The sequence below is a fragment of the Oncorhynchus mykiss genome, chromosome 16 (assembly GCF_057628025.1).
Source record: "Oncorhynchus mykiss isolate SJ-2025 chromosome 16, ASM5762802v1, whole genome shotgun sequence".
Taxonomy (NCBI): domain Eukaryota; kingdom Metazoa; phylum Chordata; class Actinopteri; order Salmoniformes; family Salmonidae; genus Oncorhynchus; species Oncorhynchus mykiss.
The window spans coordinates 50,884,831-50,912,145 of record NC_143037.1 but is presented as its reverse complement, the minus strand read 5'-3'; the positions used below and the strand labels follow the sequence as shown (position 1 = coordinate 50,912,145).

General features: G+C 41.5%; 1 protein-coding gene across 1 annotated transcript; it reads left to right on the top strand.

The window, feature by feature from the left end:
* The first annotated feature begins 2,955 nt into the window (after positions 1-2,955).
* LOC110491083 (chemokine-like protein TAFA-4) lies at positions 2,956-16,104 on the top strand. The gene is made up of 4 exons (XM_036945780.2): positions 2,956-3,060; positions 6,453-6,608; positions 6,786-6,910; positions 14,674-16,104. Exons 1-4 carry the CDS (start codon positions 2,961-2,963, stop codon positions 14,683-14,685), a joined length of 393 nt encoding a protein of 130 aa, XP_036801675.1. The 5' UTR covers positions 2,956-2,960; the 3' UTR covers positions 14,686-16,104.
* Positions 16,105-27,315: the final 11,211 nt, after the last annotated feature.

Here is a 27,315-nt window from a genome sequence, read left to right as displayed (position 1 = left end):
TGCTTCTTCCTTTGTGCATTATTCATCACTGTAATTACATGTAAAAGAAGAAACCCTTGTCCTAGTTTTTCTGGGACGACTTTTTTGGGTTTGGAACACTTGCTGTTATATTTGGGGGATGGGGTTTATGGGATAGAAGTGCTCAGCTCAGAGAGAGGGTTGTTAAAGGGTGATATGGCCCAGGTTATTGAGTCAAAAACAATAGAAGGGAATTATTGTATATACTGTGCATAGATATATACATATACTGTATGTACAGTATACTATTTTATACATTGCAGAATAATAGTGAAGACATCAAAACTATGAAATGACACATAGCAACCAAAAAATGTTAAACAAATGAAAATATATTTTACATTTTAGATTCTTCAAAGTAGCCACACTTTGCCTTGATGAAAGCTTTGCACACTCTTGGCATTCTCTCAACCCGCTTCATGAAGTAGTCACCTGGAATGCTTTTCCAACAGTCTTGAAAGAGTTCCCACATAATCTGAGCATTTGTTGGCTACTTTTCCTTCACTCTGCGGTCCAACTCATCACAAACCAACACAATTGGGTTGAGGTTGGGTGATTGTGATGGCCAGGTCATCTGATGCAGCACTCCATCACTCTATTTATTGATCAAAAAGCCCTTACACAGCCTGGAGGCTGGGTCATTTTCCTGTTGAAAAACAAATGATAGTCCCACTAAGCGCAAACCAGATGGGATGGCCAATCGCTGCAGAATGCTGTGGTAGCCATGTTGGGTAAGTGTGTCTTGAATTCTAAAATAAATCACAAACAGTGTCACCAGCAAAGCACCCCCACACCATCACACCACCTCCTCCATGTGTCACGGTGGGAACCACACATGCGGAGATCATCCGTTCACCTTCTCTGCACCTTACAAAGACACGGCGGTTGTAACCAAAAATCTCATATTTGGACTCATCAGACCAAAGGACAGATTTCCACTGGTCTAATGTCCATTGCTCGTGTTTCTTGGCCCAAGCAAGTCTCTTCTTATTATTGGTGTCCTTTAGTAGTGGTTTCTTTGCAGCAATTTGACCATGAAGGCCTGATTCACGCAGTCTCCTCTGAACAGTTATTGTTGAGATTTGTCTGTTACTTGAACTCTGTGAAGCATTTATTTGGGCTGCAGTCTGAGGTGCAGTTATTTACCAATTTCTGAGGCTGGTAACTCTAATGACCTTATCCTCTGCAGCAGAGGTAACTCTCGATCTTCCTTTCCTGTGGCGGTCCTCATGAGAGCCAGTTCCATCATAGCAGCTTGATGGTTTTTGTGGCTGCAGTTGAAGAAACTTTAAAAGTTCTTGAAATATTCCACATTGACTGGTCTTAAAGTAATGATGGACTATCTTTTCTCTTTGCTTATTTGAGCTGTTCTGATCTGATCTGATCTTTTACCAAATAGGGATATCTTGTCAGGTGCGTGAATGAGGACCCAAAAGCGAATTAACAAAACAGAGTTTCTTTAATGACGAAACACACGTAGGCTCAGATGGACAGGCAGATTCCGACAGGACAGGACAAGGTTAGATGAACAGGCAGATTCCGACAGGACAGGACAAGGTTGCAGCAAACACGACGATAGTCTGGTTCAGGCATGAGAAACACAAACGAGAATCCGACAAAGACAGAAGCAGAAACAGAGAGAGATATAGAGACCTAATCAGAGGGAAAAAGGGAACAGGTGGGAAAAGGGGTGAACGAGGTAGTTAGAGAAGACAAGGAACAGCTGGGGGAAAGAGGGGAAGAAAAGGTAACCTAATACGACCAGCAGAGGGAGACAGGGTGAAGAGAAAGAACAGGAACAGGACACAACATGACAATACATGACATATCTTCTGTGTGCCAACCCTACCTTGTCACAACACAACTGATTGGGTCAAACGCATTAGGAAGGAAAGAAATTCCACAAATGAACTTTTAACAAGGCACACCTGTTAATTGAAATGCAGGTGACTACCTCATGAAGCTGGTTGAGAGAATGCCAAGAGTGTGCAAAGCTGTCATCAAGGCGAAGGGTGGCTACTTTGAAGAATCTCAAATATAACATATTTTGATTTGTTTAACACTTTTTTTGTTGCCACATGATTCCACGTGTGTTATTTCATAGTTGTGATGTGTTTACTATTATTCTACAATGTAGAAAATAGTAAAAAAATAAAGAAAAACCCTTGAATGAGTAGGTGTGTCCAAACTTTTGACTGGTACTGTGTATATATATATATATATATATATAAACATACGTATTGAGGTTGAAAACTCATGAGCAGATTCAATGTTGAATCACTTAAAATAAAATCACAGAGAAAAAATAATTGTCTTCAGAGCAGGTTATTGGGTGTCATAAGCACAAAAACCTGCAGCGCTGAAAGCCTGCCTATACTATGGCAATGTACTGTAAGAATTGCTGGTCCTACTAACTCCGTGGTGGTCTCAACAATCTGGGTCTAATACTTCTTATGGGTACATACACAGTGGCAGTATTGTGGATTACATTTCTAATAGAGGGTATGAGATGTTCTGATTTTAAACAGCCTGTTGAATTTGGCTGGCTGCAACTTAAATTGGAGTTTGGGCTGTGAATTCACATTGTTGGTACATGCTCCTGATGAGCTGTACTCCTCATAACCGTTTGTCCCAAGAACTTGATGATTTATAACCACTAGGTGACAGTCATTGGTTGCCTATTGTATGTCTTTTATCAAGCTTTCATCCAACTTTTTGATGAAATGTTGACAGAAAATGTAGATACTATTTATCTTTTTTAAGAAATCAAATATTTGGAGTAGGCTAAGCACAGTTTGTGTTTTGATCTCATACGGAATGTTCTAACTTCAAACAGAGTTTTCAGACCCCATTACTGTGCGATAGCTGTGTCATATCTTCTCACTAACAACATATGTCTCTGTGGTTGCTTGGCTGACCGGATGAAGGTTATTAGCTGTGAGATGGCGTGGTCAGTACACTGGGGCCTCCTCCTGCTCTGCATAGTGATCCTCTACTGCCAACCAGTGTCCACCGGCAACTACAGCTCCCGGGGGCAGTCAGGTAAGTCCCAGAACCATTCATACCAGTGAACACTGGTCCCCACTGGACTCATTATGGCCCCTGGTCACCAGTACTCCCAGCTCCTCTGGGAATTAAGCAAGGCCAACACTAATGAGGTGAAAATAGGTGTTTGTGGTCTGCATGGTAGAAAGTAAACACAAGTGCTGATGCTACAATTACTGTATCTGTCTTGCCAGACTCATGGTGTTTCTACAGCTACTGTGGGAGGGGACTACATAATACTATAATATTTAAGTATACATTCATAAATAAGAAACGGGTCATTTACAGAAATTTATGAACAAATCTTGTGTTAAAATAAGGTTATTGTAGTAATTGAAACTCAAGTGGCAACTAATATTGATGCATTATGCAGTGTTCCCTCTGAATGTGGCATAAATAAATAACGTAACATATATAAATAACTTAACATGTCAAAAGGTCACAATCCTCAACGTCAAAATATCTTATTACATTCATACACATTCTGATTTTTTTTTTAAATACCTACATTTTATTGTATATTTTCTCATTAGAAATGAGAGAACTTTGCAATGACCGAAAGGGAGTCCTGTGAATGCTGCTTTTCCCTTTTGGTCTAGTCTCGTTCACTTTCTCTTGTACTTCCTCCATTTTGACTGTGTTCCCTGTGATGTTTCTTATATCCACATGGGGGCTCTGTTGCTCCAGAATCCAAAAGGATGTGAACGCTGATACTGTGTCAATGTTAAGGGTGTGATGTTTAAATGTTTGAACGAATTTGGGATTGTTATCGTTAAGAAAACATACATACATACACAAAACTACCACTGACAGGTCTCAATCATCATCATCATAAAGGCAAACATTATTTAAGTGATAATGCCCGAGAAGCTGGTGTTTTTAGAATATATTGGCATGGGTGTTATTAGGCCCGAGACTAAGTCGTTGGCCTGCAAACGGTGCCAATGTATCCTCCAGACACCGGCTTCAAGGGCATTATCACTTTTATACAACAGGTTACCAACATATTCAAATCATAATTTAATAGATTTTCATTAAAAACATGATTTTGATGAATTTATTCATACTATTTCATCCTTCCACAAGATATAGGCCCGATACAAATCTAAGGTCGCTAGCCAAGCGGTCGTTTGTTCTATCGGTTTTGTTGCCAGAGACGCGACCCAGTTATTCAGTCTTTTTGTTCTGTATCTGTATTCTGTATTCGTTCTAAATGCTCCATTGCCATACTGGCTGGCAACGTTCTTATCCCTTGCATGCTAGCTAGCCAATTACGGATAATTTACAGTCACGTCAAAAGTGCAGCCAGAATAACAGCAAAGTAGTCTAATTTGGATTTATTTAAAGCTGTTTTCCAGCGATAATTTTTTTTTAGATGCATTCATAACAGTGAGCTAATGAGGCGCGATTTCACCTGGCATAGAAAATGTGCTCACTCGACAGGACACTGTTGTTCAGAGGAGCTAGCCAACAACACAGCTAACACAATCACTTCAAACTGAAGATGGAAAGATTTCAAACTAGCTGCACTTCGTTTCGTTTGACCTTTTTTCAATTGACATTTCTTTGTATATACCCATAAAAATTATGCCAGTGTAACAGATGTGAAACGGCTAGCTTAGTTAGCGTGGGCGCTAAATAGCGTTTCAATCAATTCAACCTTGAAGTAGTAGTTCCCCTTGCTCTGCAAGGGCCGCGGCTTTTGTGGAGCGATGGGACCTTCTCGATGCTTCGAGGGTGACTGTTGATGTGTGCAGAAGGTCCCTAGTTCGCGCCCGGGTATGGGCGAGGGGACGGTTTAAAATTGTACTGTTACATTGATGCTGTTGACCCGGATTACTGGTTGCTGCGGAAAAAGGAGGAGGGTGACTGTTGATGTGTGCAGAAGGTCCCTAGTTCGCGCCCGGGTATGGGCGAGGGGACGGCTGACTGAGACTGACTGAGAAACGCTGAAGAAACGCCGTCTCAACTCGACTCCCTACAGATTCATTACTATGGGACAGCTGGAGATCAAATTTCACCATTGGAACAATTGAAATATTGTTACAAATGTCGCAGAAACAGACAGCAAGGTTTATACAAATCTCTGCTGTTGAAATGGGAGATAATGGCTTTTCACATTGTAGATCAAGTATATAAATTGCCTGGCTGAGCTGATGAGACACTGGATTGCGCAGTCAGATGGAACAGACTAAATAGGCATTTCAACGTCATAGATTTAGCCGGTGATAACTTGTGGAATAGACACCGGCTGTAATGCAGTTTTAACCAATCAGCATTCAGGATTAGACCCACCCATTGTATGAAATTAAACAAATACATAACACAACAATGCTGTAAATAGGAAGAGATATGCATCTTTCAAATGGTTTGCCACCAATATAAAGTGGTCCACACCTCATTGTCGTTAACAGTTGGAAAGATGGCAGAGAGAGAGGGAAGCGGCCTCAGTGAAGTCCTATATGGCATTACTTTGAGAAGTTAAAGGGATGGAGTGAGAAAATCACAGCGCTGATTACAGAAATGATTGTAGTTGATATGCAGCCATTGTCACTGGTAGAGGATGTCGGCTTCAATACCCTAATGGCATATCTAGAACCAGACTACAAGATGCCATGTTTAAAAAATGTATCGGCCCTGATGGTGAAATTGTACAATGATTGCTCTCCAAGTACAAAGTGCGAGGTCTCAAACGCCATGCGTGGCGTTAACAACAGATTGCTGGATGTACTATGAACATGCTGTTATACATGAAGTTCAATGTTATACATGAAGTTCAATTAATTGAAAACAGAGAACCTAAAACGGCATTAATACCATCTTTGCTGAGTGGTTGGGGACAGCAGTAAGGTGAGCGTTGTCTGTTAGGTAGACTGGACAGCGGTAGATTGAACTGCATTGCCCCCTAGCGGTTATACGCAGGACCATATGTGAATTGTGAATTCGTGTAATTTTATGATAATTTTAAAAAAATTAACTATTATATAAATGGCAGTTCAAACGTGAAGTATTGTAAATTTAACATTTGTCACATACCTTTTAGATGTATTCAAGCTTCAGCTTCATTTAATCAACTGCAGAAGAATCTTAAGACCTCATACTTACATGCATGCCTGGTGCATACTGATGTGAATTATGTAATTACGTAGTGTTGAAATCTCTTATGTTGGCTTGTATGTATGGTTAGATGTTTCTTCTCACACTCAAGCAGTATGTGAAAGGCAGGCAAGTTCAGTATGTCATATCTTGCAAAGTGCACTAAAATGATAGCACAGACAGCTTCACGTAATTTTGACTGATTTTAAGGAGCTGTTTAATTGTTTTCATCCCTCTCTATGCATGCTGCTACTGCTAGTTAGTAACCACCTTTCCTAATCCCTCTGTCTCAGGTTCGTCACAGGTAAAGACAGGTACCTGTGAAGTAGTGGCTGCCCATCGCTGCTGCAATAAGAACAAGATTGAGGAGCGCTCTCAAACAGTCAAGTGTTCCTGCTTCCCTGGTCAGGTCGCCGGGACAACAAGGGCAATGCCCTCTTGTGTTGAAGGTAGGATGCTTCATATAAGATGGTAGCGTTTCAGTACTTCAACGGGTTTGTATTGCACCAACATATTCTCAATGTTAAAGTTGTTATCTCGCCCATATATTGAAGTGCTCTCTAGACCACACGTTGCATCTCATCTCATTTCAAGTGGCTGACTGCCCACTGTGCTGTTTTCCTCAGCATCCATCGTGCGTCAGAAGTGGTGGTGTCAGATGCAGCCCTGTGTGGAGGGAGAGGAGTGTAAAGTACTGCCGGATCTCACTGGCTGGTCCTGCAGCTCTGGAAACAAAGTCAAGACCACCAAGGTGAGTATATGTGAAGGGACAGCAAAGGAAATCATATGACTTCATGCATTATTACAGTTAGAAGGTAATGAAACTATTAGAAAATGTATCTTTAAAAAATATATATTTCTTATATTATTATTTAAGCAGGGAGTCACCATTGAGACCAGGGTCTATTTCACAGGGGAGCTCTGCATATACAGTTTCATTAAAAAAATCAAAAATCAAATACAATATAAAAAAAAGTAAAATACAGCACAACACATATATTCATGAAAAACGATTACATTCCTCAGTAAGATGGTCCCCATTCAATATATTAAATTGCCTGAGCAGCACCAGAACATTGTAATGTTTTTTGTAGTTGGTTCCAGCAATGAGGTGCTTTAAAGCTGTGCATTCTGGTAAATAATGTCACCATAGTCAAGAACTGGCAGAAAGCTGACTGTACAATCTGCTTCTGCTATTTACGGAGAGGCAAGATCTTTTTAACTTGCTCATCCATAGGTTTTCTAAACATTAAATCTTTGTCAATCCAAATGCCCAGATATTTGTAGGCGGGAACCCGATTGATGGGAGACCTATCTAATGAATAAATATGTAGTCAACCTACATTAAGCAAACATTTTAAACCAACCACGGCTTTCTGTAAGACAACAAGGTTGCAGCTCTGACATAGCCTGGTCAACAGTTGGGGCAATGGTGTACATAACTGTGTCGTCTGCCTACAGATGAATATTACAAGTTTTAACAGATAGACCAGTATTATTTATATAAATAGTAAAGAGAACAGGTCTCAGTACCGACCCCTGCGGTACACTTTTTATAATGTTCAAGAAACTAGACTTGACACCATCAGAAATCAAGCATTATGGCCTATCAGACAGATCATTCTCAAACCACTTGCGAATTATTTCAGTCAGCCTTTGAATGAGAATGTAATGGTCAACAGTTTCAAAGGCCTTGGAAAGGTCTATACAGTGGGGCAAAAAAGTATTTAGTCAGCAACCAATTGTGCAAGTTCTCCCACTTAAAAAGATGAGAAAGGCCTGTAATTTTCATCATAGGTACACTTCAACTATGACAGACAAAATGAGAGAAAAAAATCCAGAAAATCACATTGTAGGATTTTTAATGAATTTATTTGCAAATTATGGTGGAAAATAAGTATTTAGTCACCTACAAACAAGCAAGATTTCTGGCTCTTACAGACCTGTAACTTCTTCTTTAAGAGGCTCCTCTGTCCTCCACTCGTTACCTGTATTAATGGCACCTGTTTGAACTTGTTATCAGTATAAAAGACACCTGTCCACAACCTCAAACAGTCACACTCCAAACTCCACTATGGCCAAGACCAAAGAGCTATCAAAGGACACCAGAAACAAAATTGTAGACCTGCACCAGGCTGGGAAGACTGAATCTGCAATAGGTAAGCAGCTTGGTTTGAAGAAATCAACTGTGGGAGCAATTATTAGGAAATGGAAGACATACAAGACCACTAATGATCTCCCTTGATCTGGGGCTCCACGCAAGATCTCACCCCGTGGGGTCAAAATGATCACAAGAACGGTGAGCAAAAAGTGTGAATGACCTGCAGAGAGCTGGGACCAAAGTAACAAAGCCTACCATCAGTAACACACTACGCCGCCAGGGACTCAAATCCTGCAGTGCCAGACGTGTCCCCCTGCTTAAGCCAGTACATGTACAGGCCCGTCTGAAGTTTGCTAGAGAGCATTTGGATGATCCAGAAGAAGATTGGGAGAATGTCATATGGTCAGATGAAACCAAAATATAACTTTTTGGTAAAAACTCAACTCGAGGACAAAGAATGCTGAGTTGCATCCAAAGATCACCATACCTACTGTGAAGCATGGGGGTGGAAACATCATGCTTTGGGGCTGTTTTTCTGCAAAGGGACCAGGACGACTGATCCGTGTAAAGGAAAGAATGAATGGGACCATGTATCGTGAGATTTTGAGTGAAAACCTCCTTCCATCAGCAAGGGCATTGAAGATGAAACGTGGCTGGGTCTTTCAGCATGACAAGGATCCCAAACACACCGCCCGGGCAACGAAGGAGTGGCTTCGTAAGAAGCATTTCAAGGTCCTGGAGTGGCCTAGCCAGTCTCCAGATCTCAACCCCATAGAAAATCTTTGGAGGGAGTTGAAAGTCTGTGTTGCCCAGCAACAGCCCCAAAACATCACTGCTCTAGAGGAGATCTGCATGGAGGAATGGGCCAAAATACCAGCAACAGTGTGTGAAGACTTACAGAAAACGTTTGACCTCTGTCATTGCCAACAAAGGGTATTTATCAAAGTATTGAGATAAACTTTTGTTATTGACCAAATACTTATTTTCCCTCATAATTTGCAAATAAATTCATAAAAAATCCTACAATGTGATTTTCTGGATTTTTTTTTTCATTTTGTCTGTCATAGTTGAAGTGTACCTATGAGGAAAATGACAGGCCTCTCTCATCTTTTTAAGTGGGAGAACGTGCACAATTGGTGGCTGACTAAATACTTTTTTGCCCCACTGTACGTTAGGCAGCACAATGGTTTTTATTGTTTAAGCAATTTAATACATCAAAGAACAAGAGTAGCAGTTGAAACTGTGCTATGTCCAGGTCTTAAAACCAGACTGTTGCGCATTTAGAGTAGAATGAGAAGTTTAAAAAGTTCTTAGCTGAGGGTTGGCTAGGGAACAATTGTCATGTAAAGAATCAAAGTAAATTATTCTGCAATATGTGGATTTTTTTAAAGTCGATTTTTAGCAGGACACTTAGTAAATCATATATATAAAATGGTTGAATTTAAAATAGAGAATGTGTATCTGGAGGTACATCATTCTCTACAGTAGTGGTCACCAACCGGTCGATCGCGATCTCCAAGGCATTCCTAGTCGATCACCAAAAATGTCTGTAAAAAACCCAACGATAAAAGCCTTGTGGTCCTATTGTTTTTATTCATGTCATGCTGTTGGCGGTAGGTCTACTTGATTCAGCAGCCCTAGCGCCGGGAAGGAAAATCATTTCCATTTTGAATAATTTCATGTGTCTGAAGGTAGAACACCTATAGGCCTACCACTGGCCAATCAGATAGCTCAGATCACGTTACTGCACAGTTTCCTCGAGCCATAGACTGTAAAAAGAAAACCTTGAACGTACAGCAAAGTTGATACTGTGAGATTGAAAAACTTGTAAAACCATGACTACAGAGATACTCAACGAATACAGCTCAGAGCTGCTGTTTTTATGAGTAAGTCCAAGTTTTTATTCAGCCCTATCAACACTTTGTTCAACACTTTTATAAGCCATAAAATGCTACAACCAGCACTGCAGCTGAAAGGATTGAGTATAGCATAGTGTTCCAATAAACTTGCTTGGTTATTATTATTGGCTTGTTTCTTCTTTAATACCGAGGAATATTTCACTTTCTCTGGTCATAAGACGAACAACAAGAATTGGTGCATGAAGCAGAGATAATGAAGTGCCACTTAAGTTTTGCCATCAGCTGCAAGACTGTGTTCCCTTTTCTCAGTGGAGGGAGGGAGAGAGGAGGGATGGTGAGTTGGGTGAAGATCAGCCTCACTGCCCCCCCCCCCCCCCCCCCCCCCCCCTTAGACTGACCATCAGATGCAGGTCATTAGTCCAGTAAAATAAATAAACATTATGCTCACTTACAGTAGCTGAGCATCACAAGTAATATAACAAATGATCTATTACCAGTGTGATCATATACCAACATTTTAAAAATATTATTTCTAAATGGTCTGAGGACAATTCAAGCATAGCCAATATGCAGTGATAATGTATTGGGCCTATAGCCTACTTGTTACGACTTCTAGGAGTAGTGGGTGCGGAGTCAGGCGCAGAGAGCAGAGGTTAAAGGACAACTGTATTTATTCCGGTGAAAGGAAGGTCACGCCAAAACACCAGGTGCATACAATGACCGGCCCAAAAACAGGACACAAACTGTCCGGAGAAAAACAAAAGAACACATGCACAAAACCAAACAGAGAAACAAGCCCGCACAAAAGCAGGCGGGCATAACCGGCTTAAATAGCCCTAAACAAACCCCAAACAAGAAACAGGTGTAACCAATAAGACAAAACCAACAGAAAAGGAAAAGGCAGCTAGTAGACCGGTGACGACGACCGCCGAGCGCCGCCCGAACAGGAAGAGGAGCCACCTTCAGTGGAAGTCGTGACACTACTACATAATCCTCATTGCTACAGAAATGTTTTTAATTGGTTAATGTTGCATAGGCTTACGTTTTTTAAGTCATGTTCTCAAAAAATCTGAGCAGTAGATCTTGGCTTGCATTTTGACTCAGAAAGGGATCTATATCCTATCACTTGCTTAGTGCATGTGCAATGTTAAACTCAGCATTCTAGCTCCTCTTCTTTTCAGATGTCAGCCGTCTCATTTTAAGATCTGAGGTAGCTCCCAAAACAAATCGATAAAAGTGGATAAGTCGATAAAATCCAATGCTTTTTCGGGGCAGAGTTTCGACAGCAGATTTACCTCCAGAAACATCTGTTGGGATAGGGCCAGAAAGGACAATCCTCTTTCCAGTATCCATTAGCCTGTCCATAAGGTGTCCGGGCTCAACTCCCCCGATTGCCGCAGCTTGATGTCATTAGTATCACCGTTTAAAGCTCAGGGTTTCGGTCTAGAATGGCCTTAAGCTCCCAAGTAATATCACGCACCCTAGCACCAGGAAAGCAGAATGTACTTGCTCCGGCAACCACCACATCCGTACTATAGAACTCCCTACAATGGCCACACTAGGAAAGGGGGATACCTAGTCAGTTTTTCAACTGAATGCATTCAACTAAAATGTGTCTTCCACATTTACCCCAACCCCTCTGAATCAGAGAGATGCGGAGGGTTGCCCTTGACATACACATCTACGGCACCCAGGGAATGGTGGGTTAACTGCCGTGCTCAGGGGCAGAACGACAGATTTTTACCAGCTTGGGGATTTGATCTAGCAACCTTTTGGTTACTGGCCCAACTCTTCTACCCGCCAGGCTACCTGCAGCCCCAGAGGCAGGTCGTGGATTCCCAGGTCGCACGGAGGCAGTGGCTTGGCTTTCGCTGGGTACTGCGGTGGAGTGGTCTGGGAGCGGGTGAGGGCCTTGTAGGAGGGCCAGGATCAGGGCCGCGAAACAGTTTGAGAGCTGCAGGTCTTGGCGAGAGGGCAGACGGAGGATACGTTGGAATATTCCTTCTTTCCTTCTTCTAACTCGATTCCACTTTGCCCCCGAGGGTGTAGAACAAGACGCAGTAGTTCTCCCGTTCTTGTCGGTGGGATGTGTTAATACGGGAAAATGGTCCAAGGTGGTATCCTCAGTAGCTACTGCAGAGTAGCCCAATCTCATAGAGCACCCTCGATTATCCTCTCGGTAATTTAGAAGTGTTGCATCAAAACAGCAGGACTCTGTTCTCCTCTAGTAGTTCAGTCTTCCAGTCTTTTGAGGCAACGAGTTGCTTACACTTTTCACAAATGTATAAATCAGTAAATTCTTCCCTTTCACGACAGTAAACATATCACAGGTCTAACATTTTATGACTTTACTGTCCATCTCTGAATCCGACTCCAAAATAGAGGAGTCTGACATGCTTATACTCAGGGTAGAAACAACGGTCCCGACGTGAGACAAGCTTTGCCAGTGACAGCCAGGTAATCTAGCTAGCCGGAGCTAGCCGAGGCTAGCCTGCTAATGTTAGCTCCAGGAGACAGTAAAATCCAGCTGAACACAGGGTGTTAAGAACAGCACTAGCACCATGGTCCCAAAATAAAACACATAAAACAAAGTATAAAATCTATAAGTGTCTTAGAAATATAAAATATAATGACAAGCAAACTACACATCTGTTTTAACAACGAACCCATCAGGGAAATGACACCAATGATGCATACTTGTTTTAAAGTGGTCCCTGTGTAAAGATTACGATAAATAGCCTAAAGGCAATGTAATGATTGATGGTTTTGATAAAAGTAAGATGAAATATAAGCACTTGCAGTCACACTTTCGCTCTCTCTCTCCTGTTTTCTCTCTCCTGTTTTCTCTCTCCTGTTCTCTCTCTCCTGTTCTCTCTCTCCTGTTTTCTCTCTCCTGTTTTCTCTCTCCTGTTCTCTCTCTCCTGTTTTCTCTCTCCTGTTCTCTCTCTCCTGTTTTCTCTCTCCTGTTCTCTCTCTCCTGTTCTCTCTTTCCTGTTCTCTCTCTCCTGTTCTCTCTCTCCTGTTCTCTCTCCTGTTTTCTCTCTCCTGTTCTCTCTCTCCTGTTTTCTCTCTCCTGTTTTCTCTCTCCTGTTCTCTCTCTCCTGTTCTCTCTTTCCTGTTCTCTCTCTCCTGTTCTCTCTCTCCTGTTCTCTCTCCTGTTTTCTCTCTCCTGTTTTCTCTCTCCTGTTTTCTCTCTCCTGTTTTCTCTCTCCTGTTCTCTCTCTCCTGTTTTCTCTCTACTGTTCTCTCTCTCCTGTTCTCTCTTTCCTGTTCTCTCTCTCCTGTTCTCTCTCTCCTGTTCTCTCTCCTGTTTTCTCTCTCCTGTTCTCTCTCTCCTGTTCTCTCTCTCCTGTTTTCTCTCTCCTGTTCTCTCTCTCCTGTTTTCTCTCTCCTGTTTTCTCTCTCCTGTTCTCTCTCTCCTGTTTTCTCTCTCCTGTTCTCTCTCTCCTGTTTTCTCTCTACTGTTCTCTCTCTCCTGTTCTCTCTTTCCTGTTCTCTCTCTCCTGTTCTCTCTCTCCTGTTCTCTCTCCTGTTTTCTCTCTCCTGTTCTCTCTCTCCTGTTCTCTCTTTCCTGTTTTCTCTCTCATGTTCTCTCTCTCCTGTTTTCTCTCTCCTGTTCTCTCTCTCCTGTTTTCTCTCTCCTGTTCTCTCTCTCCTGTTCTCTCTTTCCTGTTCTCTCTCTCCTGTTCTCTCTCTCCTGTTTTCTCTCTCCTGTTCTCTCTCTCCTGTTTTCTCTCTCCTGTTTTCTCTCTCCTGTTCTCTCTCTCCTGTTTTCTCTCTCCTGTTTTCTCTCTCCTGTTCTCTCTCTCCTGTTCTCTCTCTATCCCCCCCATGTTTGCACATCTAGTTAATGCAAAAATTGAACGACAGTGTTTATGCGGAATCATCACATGCGATTACAGTACTTGCAATAAGCCTTGCTTTGATGATAAAATATCCCACAATCAGTCACAATTACTGCTCCCATAGGCAGAATCAACACTGCTGCTCCCAATCAGCCACAGAGGGCTAAGCAAGCCTCATTTGGTAATCCTGTGGAAGATGGGACCAAAAGAAAAACATGAAATGAGACTGTTTTATACATGTAAACCATCTGATACAGATATCTTAATGGGATGTAATTCAATCTGACAGCCTTAAATGCCTGTGGACAAACTACAGACTTGAGGAATGTGCAAGTCTGTGATATGTCTTGGCTTTTATCAGCTTCAAATTGATATGCAGTAGGGAAATATCTAATGAGAGTCAACTCAAAGAGAATAGAAAATCAGCTGAACATGTGCTGCATACATTCATTGATTAATAAAAACGGACAACAAACAGTCCAACATGAAGCTTTCTGGACAGGTATATTACACCCATCTAACATCTGCTGAGGAATAAACTATTTGCTTCCATTTTCATGTCAACTACATAAAATATGTCTGAGATGTGGATTAGGCTAGCTGCAGCAGAAATAATGATGCCCAGGAAAGAAGACTTGGCTCAGGGTGACCCAGCATTTAATGGACCTTTTGGAAGTTCCTGTATTTCTTCTTCTTTTTCCTTTTTCAGGTGGCGCGGTAGCAAAAAAAAACATCTCAGCCAATCGACTGAGACCCTGAATGTGCCACGGCCTGGCCAGTTGTCAATCACACACATTTTTTGCTTTGAAAAAAAGTGAAGATCTGCTTCAGTCCCCAGAATATAATGAGGAATACAATAGCAAATGAGCAGCCCTATCAAATGAGTAGAGTGACTGATGTGAACTCAAGAGGAACGCCTATGTCATACAGTACTCATCCTTACTTCCCTGACTGTGTCCTCTGAGAGACAGAGATGGGTTTAGCCATGGCAGCCATCTCCTACCTGAGACTAACTAACGGGCAGATAAAAAATATAGCTTGGCAAGTCTTTCAATGGGATTCCATATTGTGTTCTGTCAGCGGGACATTGTCTTTCTGTGACAGATAAATGCTGAGCTGGGAATTGCTGTATGCATTACGGCTAAGTTTTGGATGAGCCACACGCAGAGACACAACTGGACAATGTTTCAATAAATAGACTGTGAACTTGGACCATTGGCTTTATGGAGAGAGACTCTTGCCTAGACTGTCTCATTAAGCAATGTGCCCTGCTTGTGACAAGTGGAAGCGCCTTCGATTTGGGAATTCTTATTGATACAATATGTGTAGAGATACACACACACACACACACACACACACACACACACACACACACACACACACACACACACACACACACACACACACACGTGCACAGAGAGCTTTTCATCTCACCCAGTTAGACAAGCCACCACCTGCAAGGATGCGATGGCATGCAAATAGACAGATGCAAAACAACGGCTGTTTGAAATGCAAATCACGAGGAGAGGAGGAGGGAGGAAAGAAGCTTCTTCACTGCCGAGAGTATTTACATCACGCTTTAGTTTGTCTTTCCAACTCCCGTCTCCCATGGAGAGGACCTCTGTAATAGCAATGATGTGAAATGGTGCAGAATCGTCTGTGCCTTCAAGCAAATTGTGTCTACAAGCAAAATAGAACATTCATTCTAATGTCATTTACCATTCTTACTTTCTGTCTTCTCAACACTTTTGTACATCTGCCTATACTCATAATAATTGCCATTCTTTTGTTCATTCTTAAAGTAATTTCAGAATTCAGGAGCGAAGTTTTTACATTTGACCACTACGTTGTCGAGTTGTTTTGATGATACAGCGCTTCAATGATACAGTAAACCAATTTCTTCCTAAAGCAACATCACAACAACCCATCAGAACATGACAGACAGTCATTTATGAGTAAAACTCAACACAAAGAGTTGTTTGTTCACAGGTTGGCATTTATTGTAAGGATTGTTGCCCTGGAGGTAACTCTGCAAAGTGGTCACTAGCCGACACAGCCACAAAGTCAGAAAATCTGTTTTTAAACATAATCTTAGCCCTAACCTTAACCACACTGCCTACCGTAATGCCTAACCCTAACCTTAAATTAAGATAAAAAAGCATATTTTAGTTTTCATGAATTCTTACGATATCGACAATTTGATTTTGCGGCCGGCCCATCTAGTGGAAATCTCTCAGTTCTGACTACAGGGCAAGATTCATGACAATAAACGTCAACCTGCTTGTTTGCTCACCACTGCCCAAATCATTACCTTGTAAAATTATTTGGCATTTACATCTTCTTAACTGTCACAAATGGTCATATGTAATGTCATGTTTGTGACAGAATCATTAATGCTAGTGTATAGGATGTCTAACCTAACCTACAGAGATTCAGGGGAGAGGGGTAAATTGAGATTTGTTTTTACATTCAGCATCACCTCGTCAAGGGAAATATAGTATTATTTATAAGATATCTACATATATTTCAGGATGTTGTGTATCCCTGGAAATAATCCAAATTAATGTAAACATTACAGTTTTGAAAACATAGCTTGTTCCAAGAAAGTGTTCTCTTGGCATAACTTACCCCGTTTATGGTTTAAGTTAAGGGTAAGTTAAGTTGAGCTGCGGGACAGGGTAAATTAAGTTGAGCCGCGGGACAGGGTAAATTAAGTTGAGCTGCGGGACAGGGTAAATTAAGTTGAGCCGCGGGACAGGGTAAATTAAGTTGAGCCGCGGGACAGGGTAAGTTAAGTTGAGCCGCGGGACAGGGTAAATTAAGTTGAGCCGCGGGACAGGGTAAATTAAGTTGAGCTGCGGGACAGGGTAAATTAAGTTGAGCCGCGGGACAGGGTCAGTTAAGTTGAGCTGCGGGACAGGGTAAATTAAGTTGAGCTGCGGGACAGGGTAAATTAAGTTGAGCTGCGGGACAGGGTAAATTAAGTTGAGCCGCGGGACAGGGTAAATTAAGTTCAGCTGCGGGACAGGGTAAATTAAGTTGAGCCGCAGGACAGGGTAAATTAAGTTGAGCTGCGGGACAGGGTAAGTTAAGTTGAGCCGCGGGACAGGGTAAATTAAGTTGAGCCGCGGGACAGGGTAAATTAAGTTGAGCCGCGGGACAGGGTAAGTTAAGTTGAGCCGCGGGACAGGGTAAATTAAGTTGAGCTGCGGGACAGGGTAAGTTAAGTTGAGCCGCGGGACAGGGTAAATTAAGTTGAGCTGCGGGACAGGGTAAATTAAGTTGAGCTGCGGGACAGGGTAAATTAAGTTGAGCTGCGGGACAGGGTAAATTAAGTTGAGCCGCGGGACAGGGTAAGTTAAGTTGAGCTGCGGGACAGGGTAAATTAAGTTGAGCTGCGGGACAGGGTATATTAAGTTGAGCTGCGGGACAGGGTAAATTAAGTTGAGCCGCGGGACAGGGTAAATTAAGTTGAGCCGGGGGACAGGGTAAGTTAAGTTGAGCCGCGGGACAGGGTAAATTAAGTTGAGCAGCGGGACAGGGTAAGTTAAGTTGAGCAGCGGGACAGGGTAAGTTAAGCCACCTGAATGAATGAAATATTACCACTACCTTTTTAGAACCATGTCTATCTTTATTTCCCAAACACAATTCAACACAATCACAATCACTTCTTTTGTATTTTAATAATTTTAAGTATCTTTTAACACAGGCTTAACGCCTAACAAACCCTTTGTACTTTTTTATAAAAACGTTTAGCATAGGCCAGGTCTTGTTGTTATCTCATATCCCAGTGATACTGCCTTGCATTATGCCTGGGAAGAAAACACTTTCATTTGTAAACGTACCCCAAGGCAAACATGTTGACTATATTAGCCCACACAGCTACGAGGATGCACTTTCATGCTAGGTTTAGGACCTCATATTGAGACCCCAACTGAAGTATTCAACAATCTTAAAATATCTAGTAGTTTGGTTTAGATCCAAACATGACGAAACCTGAAACACAATAAATTAATTTGACTTGTTTAAAATCTGCTTTCTGGACCTTCTGAAACTTGCTTGGCACTTTTCCATGTGGTTTCTTCCTTTACGGACTCCATTAAATTAATCATTGGTCAAATGATTAATTTTGCGTATGGTTTACTAGAAACAAGGGTGGCTCAACTTACCCCTTTGGCTAATCTTACCCCACTCTCCCCTACTCAACATTAACAGTTCACAATTATTTCTGTTCCAAATGTATTCATCATAACCGTCTCCTAATAACCTAGAGATGACACAGCTAATTAATAAAGTGTGAATATGATAAATATGACCATTATTGCACTGTGTGTGTGTGTGTGTGTGCTTGTGTGCGTGCGTGCGCGCGTGTGTGTGTATCTGTGTGCGTGTTTTGCCTGGTGAGGCAAGAATTAAAATCACCCTGCAATTTGGTCATGGCTCAAAGATTTGTTCCATTTGTCTTGTCTTCTGCATGACGTCTAGAATTGGATTTAATTAGAGAGTTTAACAATTATATTTGAATGAATATAATATTAATCAGACTAACATTAATGTTAGTTAATCTGTCTGTGTATAATGAATTCATAGTGCATGTACAGTAGTTTTACGTCTCATAGCTGTATGCACAGGCAGATAGATGCTTACTGTGTACTGTAGCTACTTCTTATCAAGTACATGAAACCACAGTATGCAGTCTTTCTCCCTGTTTTCATCGTGCTGTGTCTGATGCTAATTATATCATATAGTATGTATGACATTTTTTGCAGTAAACATGATTTAATATGTAAATTAAATTATTTAATATGTATCTATGATTTATAAAACAATTGTCATATCAGGGCAGCCTAATTTCATGGACTATTTTGAAAGTATCTTGCATATGGGTAATTGTAATTTACTGTCACACTCTATTAAAGTCAACATGGTGAGCTCACAGCAGAGACAAGAAAATAACCCACAGCAAGACACAACAGATAGGGAGGGAGAGCACAAAAAGACTCCGACACTGCCTATTTCATGTCACCCAGACAGTACAAGGCAATGTGGTTACATTTCACATTCTACCATGTTGTTCTAGCATTATACACAATGTCCTTATTCACTGTGTAACTATCGTAGCTTTGTATGCCCCAGTGTTACCACAATATTATCACCCCTTCTCAAAGATTTCATTCATTTTGTAAAATATTTTAAAACAGGCATTTTACAAGTCAACAATTATTGAATTCACCTTTGCATTGTGATGGGTCCTTTACTAGGGAAAATCTGTACATTTAAACATTATTGCTTCCTGAACATCAGCTGGGTAATGTTTATGTAAGGTACACTGAGTGTCCAAGGTCACTGAGAGACAGGCCCCCAACACATAACACATTGTCAGTGTCAGTTTCAGCACATGTCAAAGAATATCAGGTTCCAGGCTGCGGGTTCACAGCAGGTCACCACTGAAAACACTACCCTGTCAACGTTATATTATTAATAAGCGTCAGTCTGGTATGTTTTTGCAAAAATATATACTTCACAAGGCGTAACCCTGTAGATTTATCACTGTAGCACTTTCACAAAATAGAATGATTGTATTCTAAAAAAAGATTTTGAAATATCACTTTCCCTGACCTTCATTCTAATCTGTATACTATATAAGTATGTTATTATCAAACATGCTATATGTATAATTCATAGGAATTAATCAGTGCATTAGATTACTGCCAAGTTGACGTCATGACATGATGACATACAGCAACAATTTTTACACAAATGCTTAATGATAATATGTTGAGTGAATAATGCTATGAGTTAACATCAACTGGTATACTATTAGTAGGATTCATACATGACTCATATGATGTCAGTAAATGTTTTAAAGATGACAATCTAGGGGCTTTTAAATCCCACAAATCTGGTACTGTTGAATGTGTTATTGTTTTTGTTTGCTTGATCAAGTCTTTAATCATTGATAGAGCCCAAATGGTGTGGCGGCCCCGGCCTTCTCAGCATGAATGATTTAGATGAAAGCTGGAGGAGCCGGGAGAGGAACCTGATGTCAACTTTAATTAGAATCCAGTTTGGTCCACGTTATCTTGACTTTGAAATCCCAGCATCCCACAGGGAAACAAGGAGACAGTGCCTGGTTTGCGAGGATGTGATTAGACTTGGTAATATATTGGTGGCTAGCTGCTGCCTGTTGTACTTGGAGAGAATGGCAAACACTAGAGCAGTTTGATTTACTCTCCAATCTATGTACAGTCTGTATGTGGCCATGCATTGTTTTTTGCCAGTTGTCCACATAAACTACTGTACATTAGACATTCACTTAAATGTAATGATGGCTGAAGTAGTGGCATTCACTTTAGAGGTTCATTAACTCCCTCTTGATACAATCATTGACTTCATACCTGACACCACCCATCATGATATTGATACTGACTGACTTTGAAAATGTGTAAATGGGTTGCTGCAGATCTAAAGTACCACATTGAGCATGAATATACTGTCAGTGTCACCCAGTTTGAATATGTTCATATCTAAAGTATTCCATGGGGATCCAGCAGGAAAGGGGTCCCATAGGTACCTCAATGTTCAGCCTGGTCTCAGAGACAAGACGTAACATATAAAATGTAAATCCGGGACACTCAAGTTAGTATGTGATGTTACGTTTGGTATGTTTACATAAGACAGAAAGTTACTTAAGGCAAAATCAAAAGGAGGGTGGTTGTTCGGGAGGATGGGTTAAAGTATAACGCGAATGTCTAGCAAACCAAATGCTGCGTGTTCGAATGTCATCACGGACAACTTTAGTATTTTAGCTAATTGGCTACTTTGCATGTTTGCTAACCCTTCCCTTAACCCTAACCTTAATCGTTTAACCACCTAGCCTAGCGAACGTTAGCCACAACAAATTGGAATTCATAACATATCATACGCACTGCAAATTCGTAGCATATTGAACGAATTACAATTCGTAACATATCATACAAATTGTAATTCGTAACATATTATACGAAATGGTTGATGGATATGCACTAATTCATACATACCATACAAAACATAACATATCATACTAAATGGAGGAGACAGATTTACAGTTACTATGTTACGTCTCCCCCTGAGTCCAGATTGCACTGTTGTCCCATGATGCCTCAATCACGTCCTGACAGAAAGTCAAGGCGGATCAACGTCAGTTGTCACGTATTTGTCACGGTTCTGCACCCAAATGTGAGAAATCAGGCCCCTTGGGAGAGGCCCAGAGCGTGACTTAAGAATGTCTGATTTTATGGTGCTGGTGCTACTTCAGAAACTCCTGCACTTAGCTGACATTAAATTATCAATAGTGCCACAGTGTTTGGTAGTGTAAAGGAGGACCAAACAAATCAACTTTAGTTAGAAACAGAATATGGCTGAATGTCAGGTTCCGGGGAAGTGGGAGAGGAGAGTGACTGAATGAGACAATTGGAAGCTGAGATTGAGTAGCTATTGGTAGGATAAGCAGCCGTATTGAGAATGTCGCTCGGCCAGAGCACCAGGATTAACACCCATATTCTGGTCACACAATTTTGAATGACCACTGAGAGTCAGGACCTCAGTTTCAACAACTCATCCACAGATAATTGAAGATGAGGACTTTTCAGAGTACTTCAATTGAGCTGATCTGCGCACCAATTTAGCTGAGCATGCGCAGATCAGCTGGCAGTCTTGTTCACAGTAATTATCATTCTCTCCTTGTCCCAGTCTGTAATCCCCACATGTTTTAAGATGACTAACATCCTTCCTGTTCCCAAGAATTCTAAGGCTTTATGCCACAATGATTACCACCCTGTAGCACTCACAGCTATAATCATGAAGTGCTTTGAAAGGCTGGTTATGGCACACATCAACTCCATCATCCCAGACAACATAGACCCACTCCAATTTGCATACCGCCCCAACATAGATCCATAGATGACGCAATCTCAACTGCACTCCACGCTAGTCCCCTCCTGTACTCCCTGTTCACCCACGACTGCGTGGCCACACATGACTCCACCACCATCCTCAAGTTTGTTGACAACACGACGCTGGTAGGCCTGATTACAGGAGACGATGAGACAACCTACATGGAGGAGGTCAGTGACCTGGTAGTGTAGTGCCGGGACCACAACCTCTCCCTCAAAGTCAGCAAGACCAAGGAGCTGACTGTGGACTGCAGGAAACGGGGTGAGCACGCCCCCATCCATATTGACAGGACTTCAGTGGAGCAGGTCGAGAGATTCAAGTCCCTCGGGGTCCAAATCATTAAGACTTAAAATGGGCCACACACACACACACAGTCATGAAGAATGCACAACAGCGCCTCTTCCCCCTCAAGAGGTTATAAAGTTTGGCATGGGCCCTCAAATCCTAAAGTCTTACAGCTGCAACACTGAGAGCATCTTGACTGGCTGCATCACTGCTTGGTATGGCAACAGCACCGCTCTCGATCGCAGATGGTAGTGAGGACAGCCCTGTACATCAATGGGGCCAAGCTCCCTGCCATCCAGAAACTCTATATTAGGTGTGTGAAAGGAAGGCCCAGAAAATTGTTAAAGAGTCCAGCCACCCAAGCCATAGACTGTTCTTTCTGCTTCTCTATGGCAAGCGGTACCAGTGCATCAAGTCTGACACCAACAGGCGCCTGAAATAGCTTCTATTCCCAAGCCATAAGACTGCTAAATAGCTAACAAAATGGCTACACGGAATATCTGAGTTGACCCTCGTAATTATTTTATTTGTGCATTGTCTCTATGCACACTCACAGGACTTTACACACTCACTGACACTGACACTCTAAAACACAAATGACATGCACACATTTATACTGACTTTGCAAATTCAGTTTCTATTGGGCAAATTCAGGTATGTTTATCCCCATTTCGTTCCGTTTGAGAAACATTTTTCAACCTAATCGGTGGAAGGAATCCACCCATATCACACACAAACACAGTTCACTTTCATAGCAGCCACATAAACAGCATGATCACTTTGCTCCTTGTATATGTAATTACTTCTCACAAATATTCTCCTCCTCTCACCTTTTCCCTTTGCTTGTGGACATCAGTGAAAAAGGCGAAAAAACTTTTCCAAGCCAAACCTTCGTATCATGACCGCTAACTACTACACACAGCCTACATCGTTGTCAAGTCATAGTTAACGAGAACTACAGTACTAGAACTAAAGCGTTAGTAAATCCGCTACATTTATGCAGTACAGTACAGACAGAATGCAGTTTAGCAGTTACAGTGTACAGACAGAATGCAGTCCCCGGCGGGCCAAGGTGGCAATAAATTAATAAAACCAAAAGCTTACCTTGATTTGGAAGAGTTCCAGTGTTGGATAGCCATAGCCAGCTAGGTAACATAGCATCCCTCTCTGTTTGAGCCAGGTGTTTGAGTAGGTTAAACTAGCTAGCCAAATTTTCTTGCTAAGCGAAAGTGAAAGTTTAAAAAATACAACCAAATATGGCTAACTTTCGCTCTCTCTTTATTGCTTCGCCTTCATTTTGGAAGAAATCAATTTGTTCAAAACCATTCAACTATTGTCTTTCTCTCTGTTTGAGTCAACTACTCAACACATTTTATGCACTACAGTGCTAGCTAGCTCTACTATAGCTTATGCTAGATTCATTCACTGATTCTTCGATTGGGTGAACAATATGTCAGTTCATGCTGCAAGAGCTCTGATAGGTTGGAGGATGTCCTCCTGAAGTTGTCATAATTACTGTGTAAGTCTATGGAAGGGGGTGAGAACCATATGTCTGCTAGGTTTTGTATTGAAGTCCATGTACCCAGAGGAGGACAGAAGCTAGCTCTCCTCTGGCTACACCATGGTGCTACCCTACAGAGTGATTCCAGCTAGCACAGTGGATCTGGGCCAATTCCAGCTGAGAGTCGGGGTACTTGGCTGAGAGTCAGACTCGGCTGACGTCAGTCTGGGCCGCCTTCGGCAGTATTACTTATGGCTAGGATGCAGGGATTGAGCTCGGGCTGATTCCGGTGTGAGTTATCTGACCCAAATGTATTACTTGGGGCTCGGGCCGATTCCTGTGAAAGTTATCAGGCCCAAATGTATATATTACTTGGAGCTCGGGCCGATTGGGGCAACTCTCTGGCAGATTATTACACATTTCATTATTTCTTTATTTTTCCATATTTTCCTCATTGTTTGTTTCTGTGATCAACATTTAAATGAAATTCTTTAAGAGTCCTATGTAGTATTTTTGTATTTTGCTACTTTGTGCAAGGAAATTGATAAGCATTAAAAACTTTGTGGCTGGAACTTCCCGAGTGGCGCAGAGGTCTAAGACACTGCAAACTGCGTTTCTACAGATGCTGGTTCGAGATCCGTTCCGGCCGTGACCGGGAGACAAATGATGCGACACCCAGCGTTATCTGAGTTAGGGGTGGGTTTGGCTGGCCGGGATATCCTTGTCCCATTGCGCTGTAGCGACTCCTGTGGTGGGCTAGGTGCATGCGCGCTGACACAGTCACCAGGTGTATGGTGTTTCCTCTGAGACAAAATGTTTTTTTTGTGGATGGGTATAATTTGTATGTATAATAATAATATTTAAAATTACTAAATCGGGAAATTTTGTATACATTAATTTAAATTTGCATCGGGCCGCTTCTGGGGTGATTCTGGTAAGATGCCGGCAAAGTCGGCTGAATTCTGGTAGACGGAAACGGCCCGATGAACTTGGGCAGATTCTGGGCAGTCATTCATTTTGATTCTGGGCCGAGTCCGACACCCGATTCCGGGCCGATTCAATCAGTTCCGGCCCCCCGGGCTGCTTCTGGGCCGATTCCTCATTGCTAGCCGGGCTGTTGAGGCTACTGGAGACCTTCATTGCAAACAGTGTGTTTTAATCAATTATTTGGTGACGTGAAAATATTTAGTATTGTTGTATCTAAAAAGGATAACTTTTTAAATGTTTCACTATTTACATTTTTGGGAAATTTTCTGAGGAAGATGGTCCTCCCCTTCCTACTCTCCTCACTCCAGTATCCCTGCACATTGTAAATGTTGTATTGGAACTGACCCTGTATATTCTTACTTTCTCATTTTATTATTATTATTTCTTGTGTGTTTTTGTTCTACCTTATGCTATTTTTTTTGTACTACATTGATATTGATCACTGCATTGTTGGGTTTAGAGCTTGCAAGAAAGGCATTTCACTGTACTTGTGTATGTGACAATTAAACTTGATTCCCTCCATGAGGCAAAATGCTGCATACCGTGGTTTCACCTTCAACTACCGTTAACCTCTCTCATTTATCTTTTTCCCAGAATCCCAGCAGCCCAGTCTCACCAGCTGGTGTCCTCTGTGCTTAATCATTTCATCTGCAGCATGATTGTAAAGGGAGCCTTTAAAGGAAGCACATAGTCCATTAAACAGTGGTTAAGTAATTATTTTGCTCTCTTAGACTGTGTCCTTACACATGTAGTGTGCACACTGCCAGTTTATCAATCGGTCGTTATAAATAAAATGTCACAATACAGTGCACATCATTCGATTTTGAGATGACCAGCTCCACTAAAACCATTGACAGCTATGTACCGTTTTCAAGGGATCGTTAATTAAATGTTAGAATTATTTGCTAAGGATATCATCACCTCTGGAAGAGTATAGTAAGAACTACACATTTCCGATTATTCCACATTTAGCTCTATCATCAGAGTTATACAGCAAGTAACAGCATGCTTTTCATGATCACTAAACATCAAGTGATCATGCATTTTCAGACACATGAGGGTAGCCTTTTCATTTGGCAAATAGCTAGCTAGCTAAGCAAACAACATGTGTCATTTAGCTTGCTCCATCAGAGATTAGGCTTTTGGAAAGAGCTTGATAATGGCAAGTCCTCATCCTGGTAAAGTTGTCAGTCAGACTACTGTCATCGCCACTATAGATGGCAAGCAAATCAAACAATATTTGGATATAGCCATCTAGATTATCCCCTGAAAGTTAGCTAGTTAACTAGCCATATTGACGTAATCTGTTATTAGCTAGCCCAAAGGCTGGCAGATGGCGATATTGAGTCTTTCCATCTTACAGTCCAAATGCATTCGAAGCCACTAGCATGGTGGTGGAAAATGCCTTTGCAGCCTGAATGGACAATGTTTTGGGTACGAACTGTTCCACGAGAGATATGAATGCATTGCCAGCTACATACAATGTGTTTGGACAGTAAGATGAAACCATCAATACCATATCAATATCAACATCTGCAGGCCTTTGGGCTAGTTATTAGCTTGCTATCTAATTGACGTGATCAACCAATCAATGTAGCCCATCATGCCAGTCAGCAGCAATCGTTATTAAACACTCCTAAAAACAATGTTGAAAAGGTGATCATGTTAGCAAACTTTGCTAGGTAGGCCTATGATGAAAAGAAGGGACTCCTTGTCCCTCAGCAGGCAAATCGAACGCTCTGCAGCTTATTGTGATACTGATAACAACCTATTGTTCAGTTTGGAATCCTCTTTAAGAAACGGTATCCACAAAGCGTCCATATAATCTTATTCATTATGATCTAAAAGGCTAAACTGATCTTAGATCAGCACTCCTACTTTGAGATGCTTTGTGGATACGAGCCCATATAAGACTTTCTAGAATACAGTTAGGATACAGTGCCTTTACTTGCATATTGCATTGTGTTGTCTCTAGCCTTCCTGTCGTTGGTGTGATGTGATTTCAGTGTGTGTTTGTACGATCTTTTTGATCCACACAAATGAAGATTTCAGAAAACATGTGCCAGAGAGCAACACTCAGGGTGTCTGGTGGATTTAAATCAAATTTGCCCACTGGCTGCTTGGTTCCCTGACGCATTGTAATAGCACAGTCTTTGTATAATCTGCTTCATGCTCCGTTGAGCATTCTTTGTTAAGTGGAAGACTTCAGAGAAAATGTGTTTTTCATTGACTGTCCTTATTAGTCCTAAACAAGCTCATTTCTTATTTACAAGGAGAGCAGGATACCAAAAAAAAATATTTGTTAGGTTAGAATTATGTCAGGGAAGAGAGCTGGAGTTTTGTTGTTTTAGTGGAACAACTGGTCTAGTACCCATTACAAAGATACATGTACAAATTTAACATTGATATTCTGTTCATGTGTTTTCCTCTACTTACTTAACCCAGTTAGCAAGCTAGTTGATTGTGATCGTTGTGCTTTCTGACATCTGTGCGCTATAGAGGCAATTATTATCCAGATTTCATCACTTAGTAGGATAGGCTGATTAGTCGATACTTCAATTTTAGAGGTAAATGGCTCTGTGCAGCCAGTACAAAATATATGTTTAATTACATAACACAACATACTTTAATTCAATATTTACG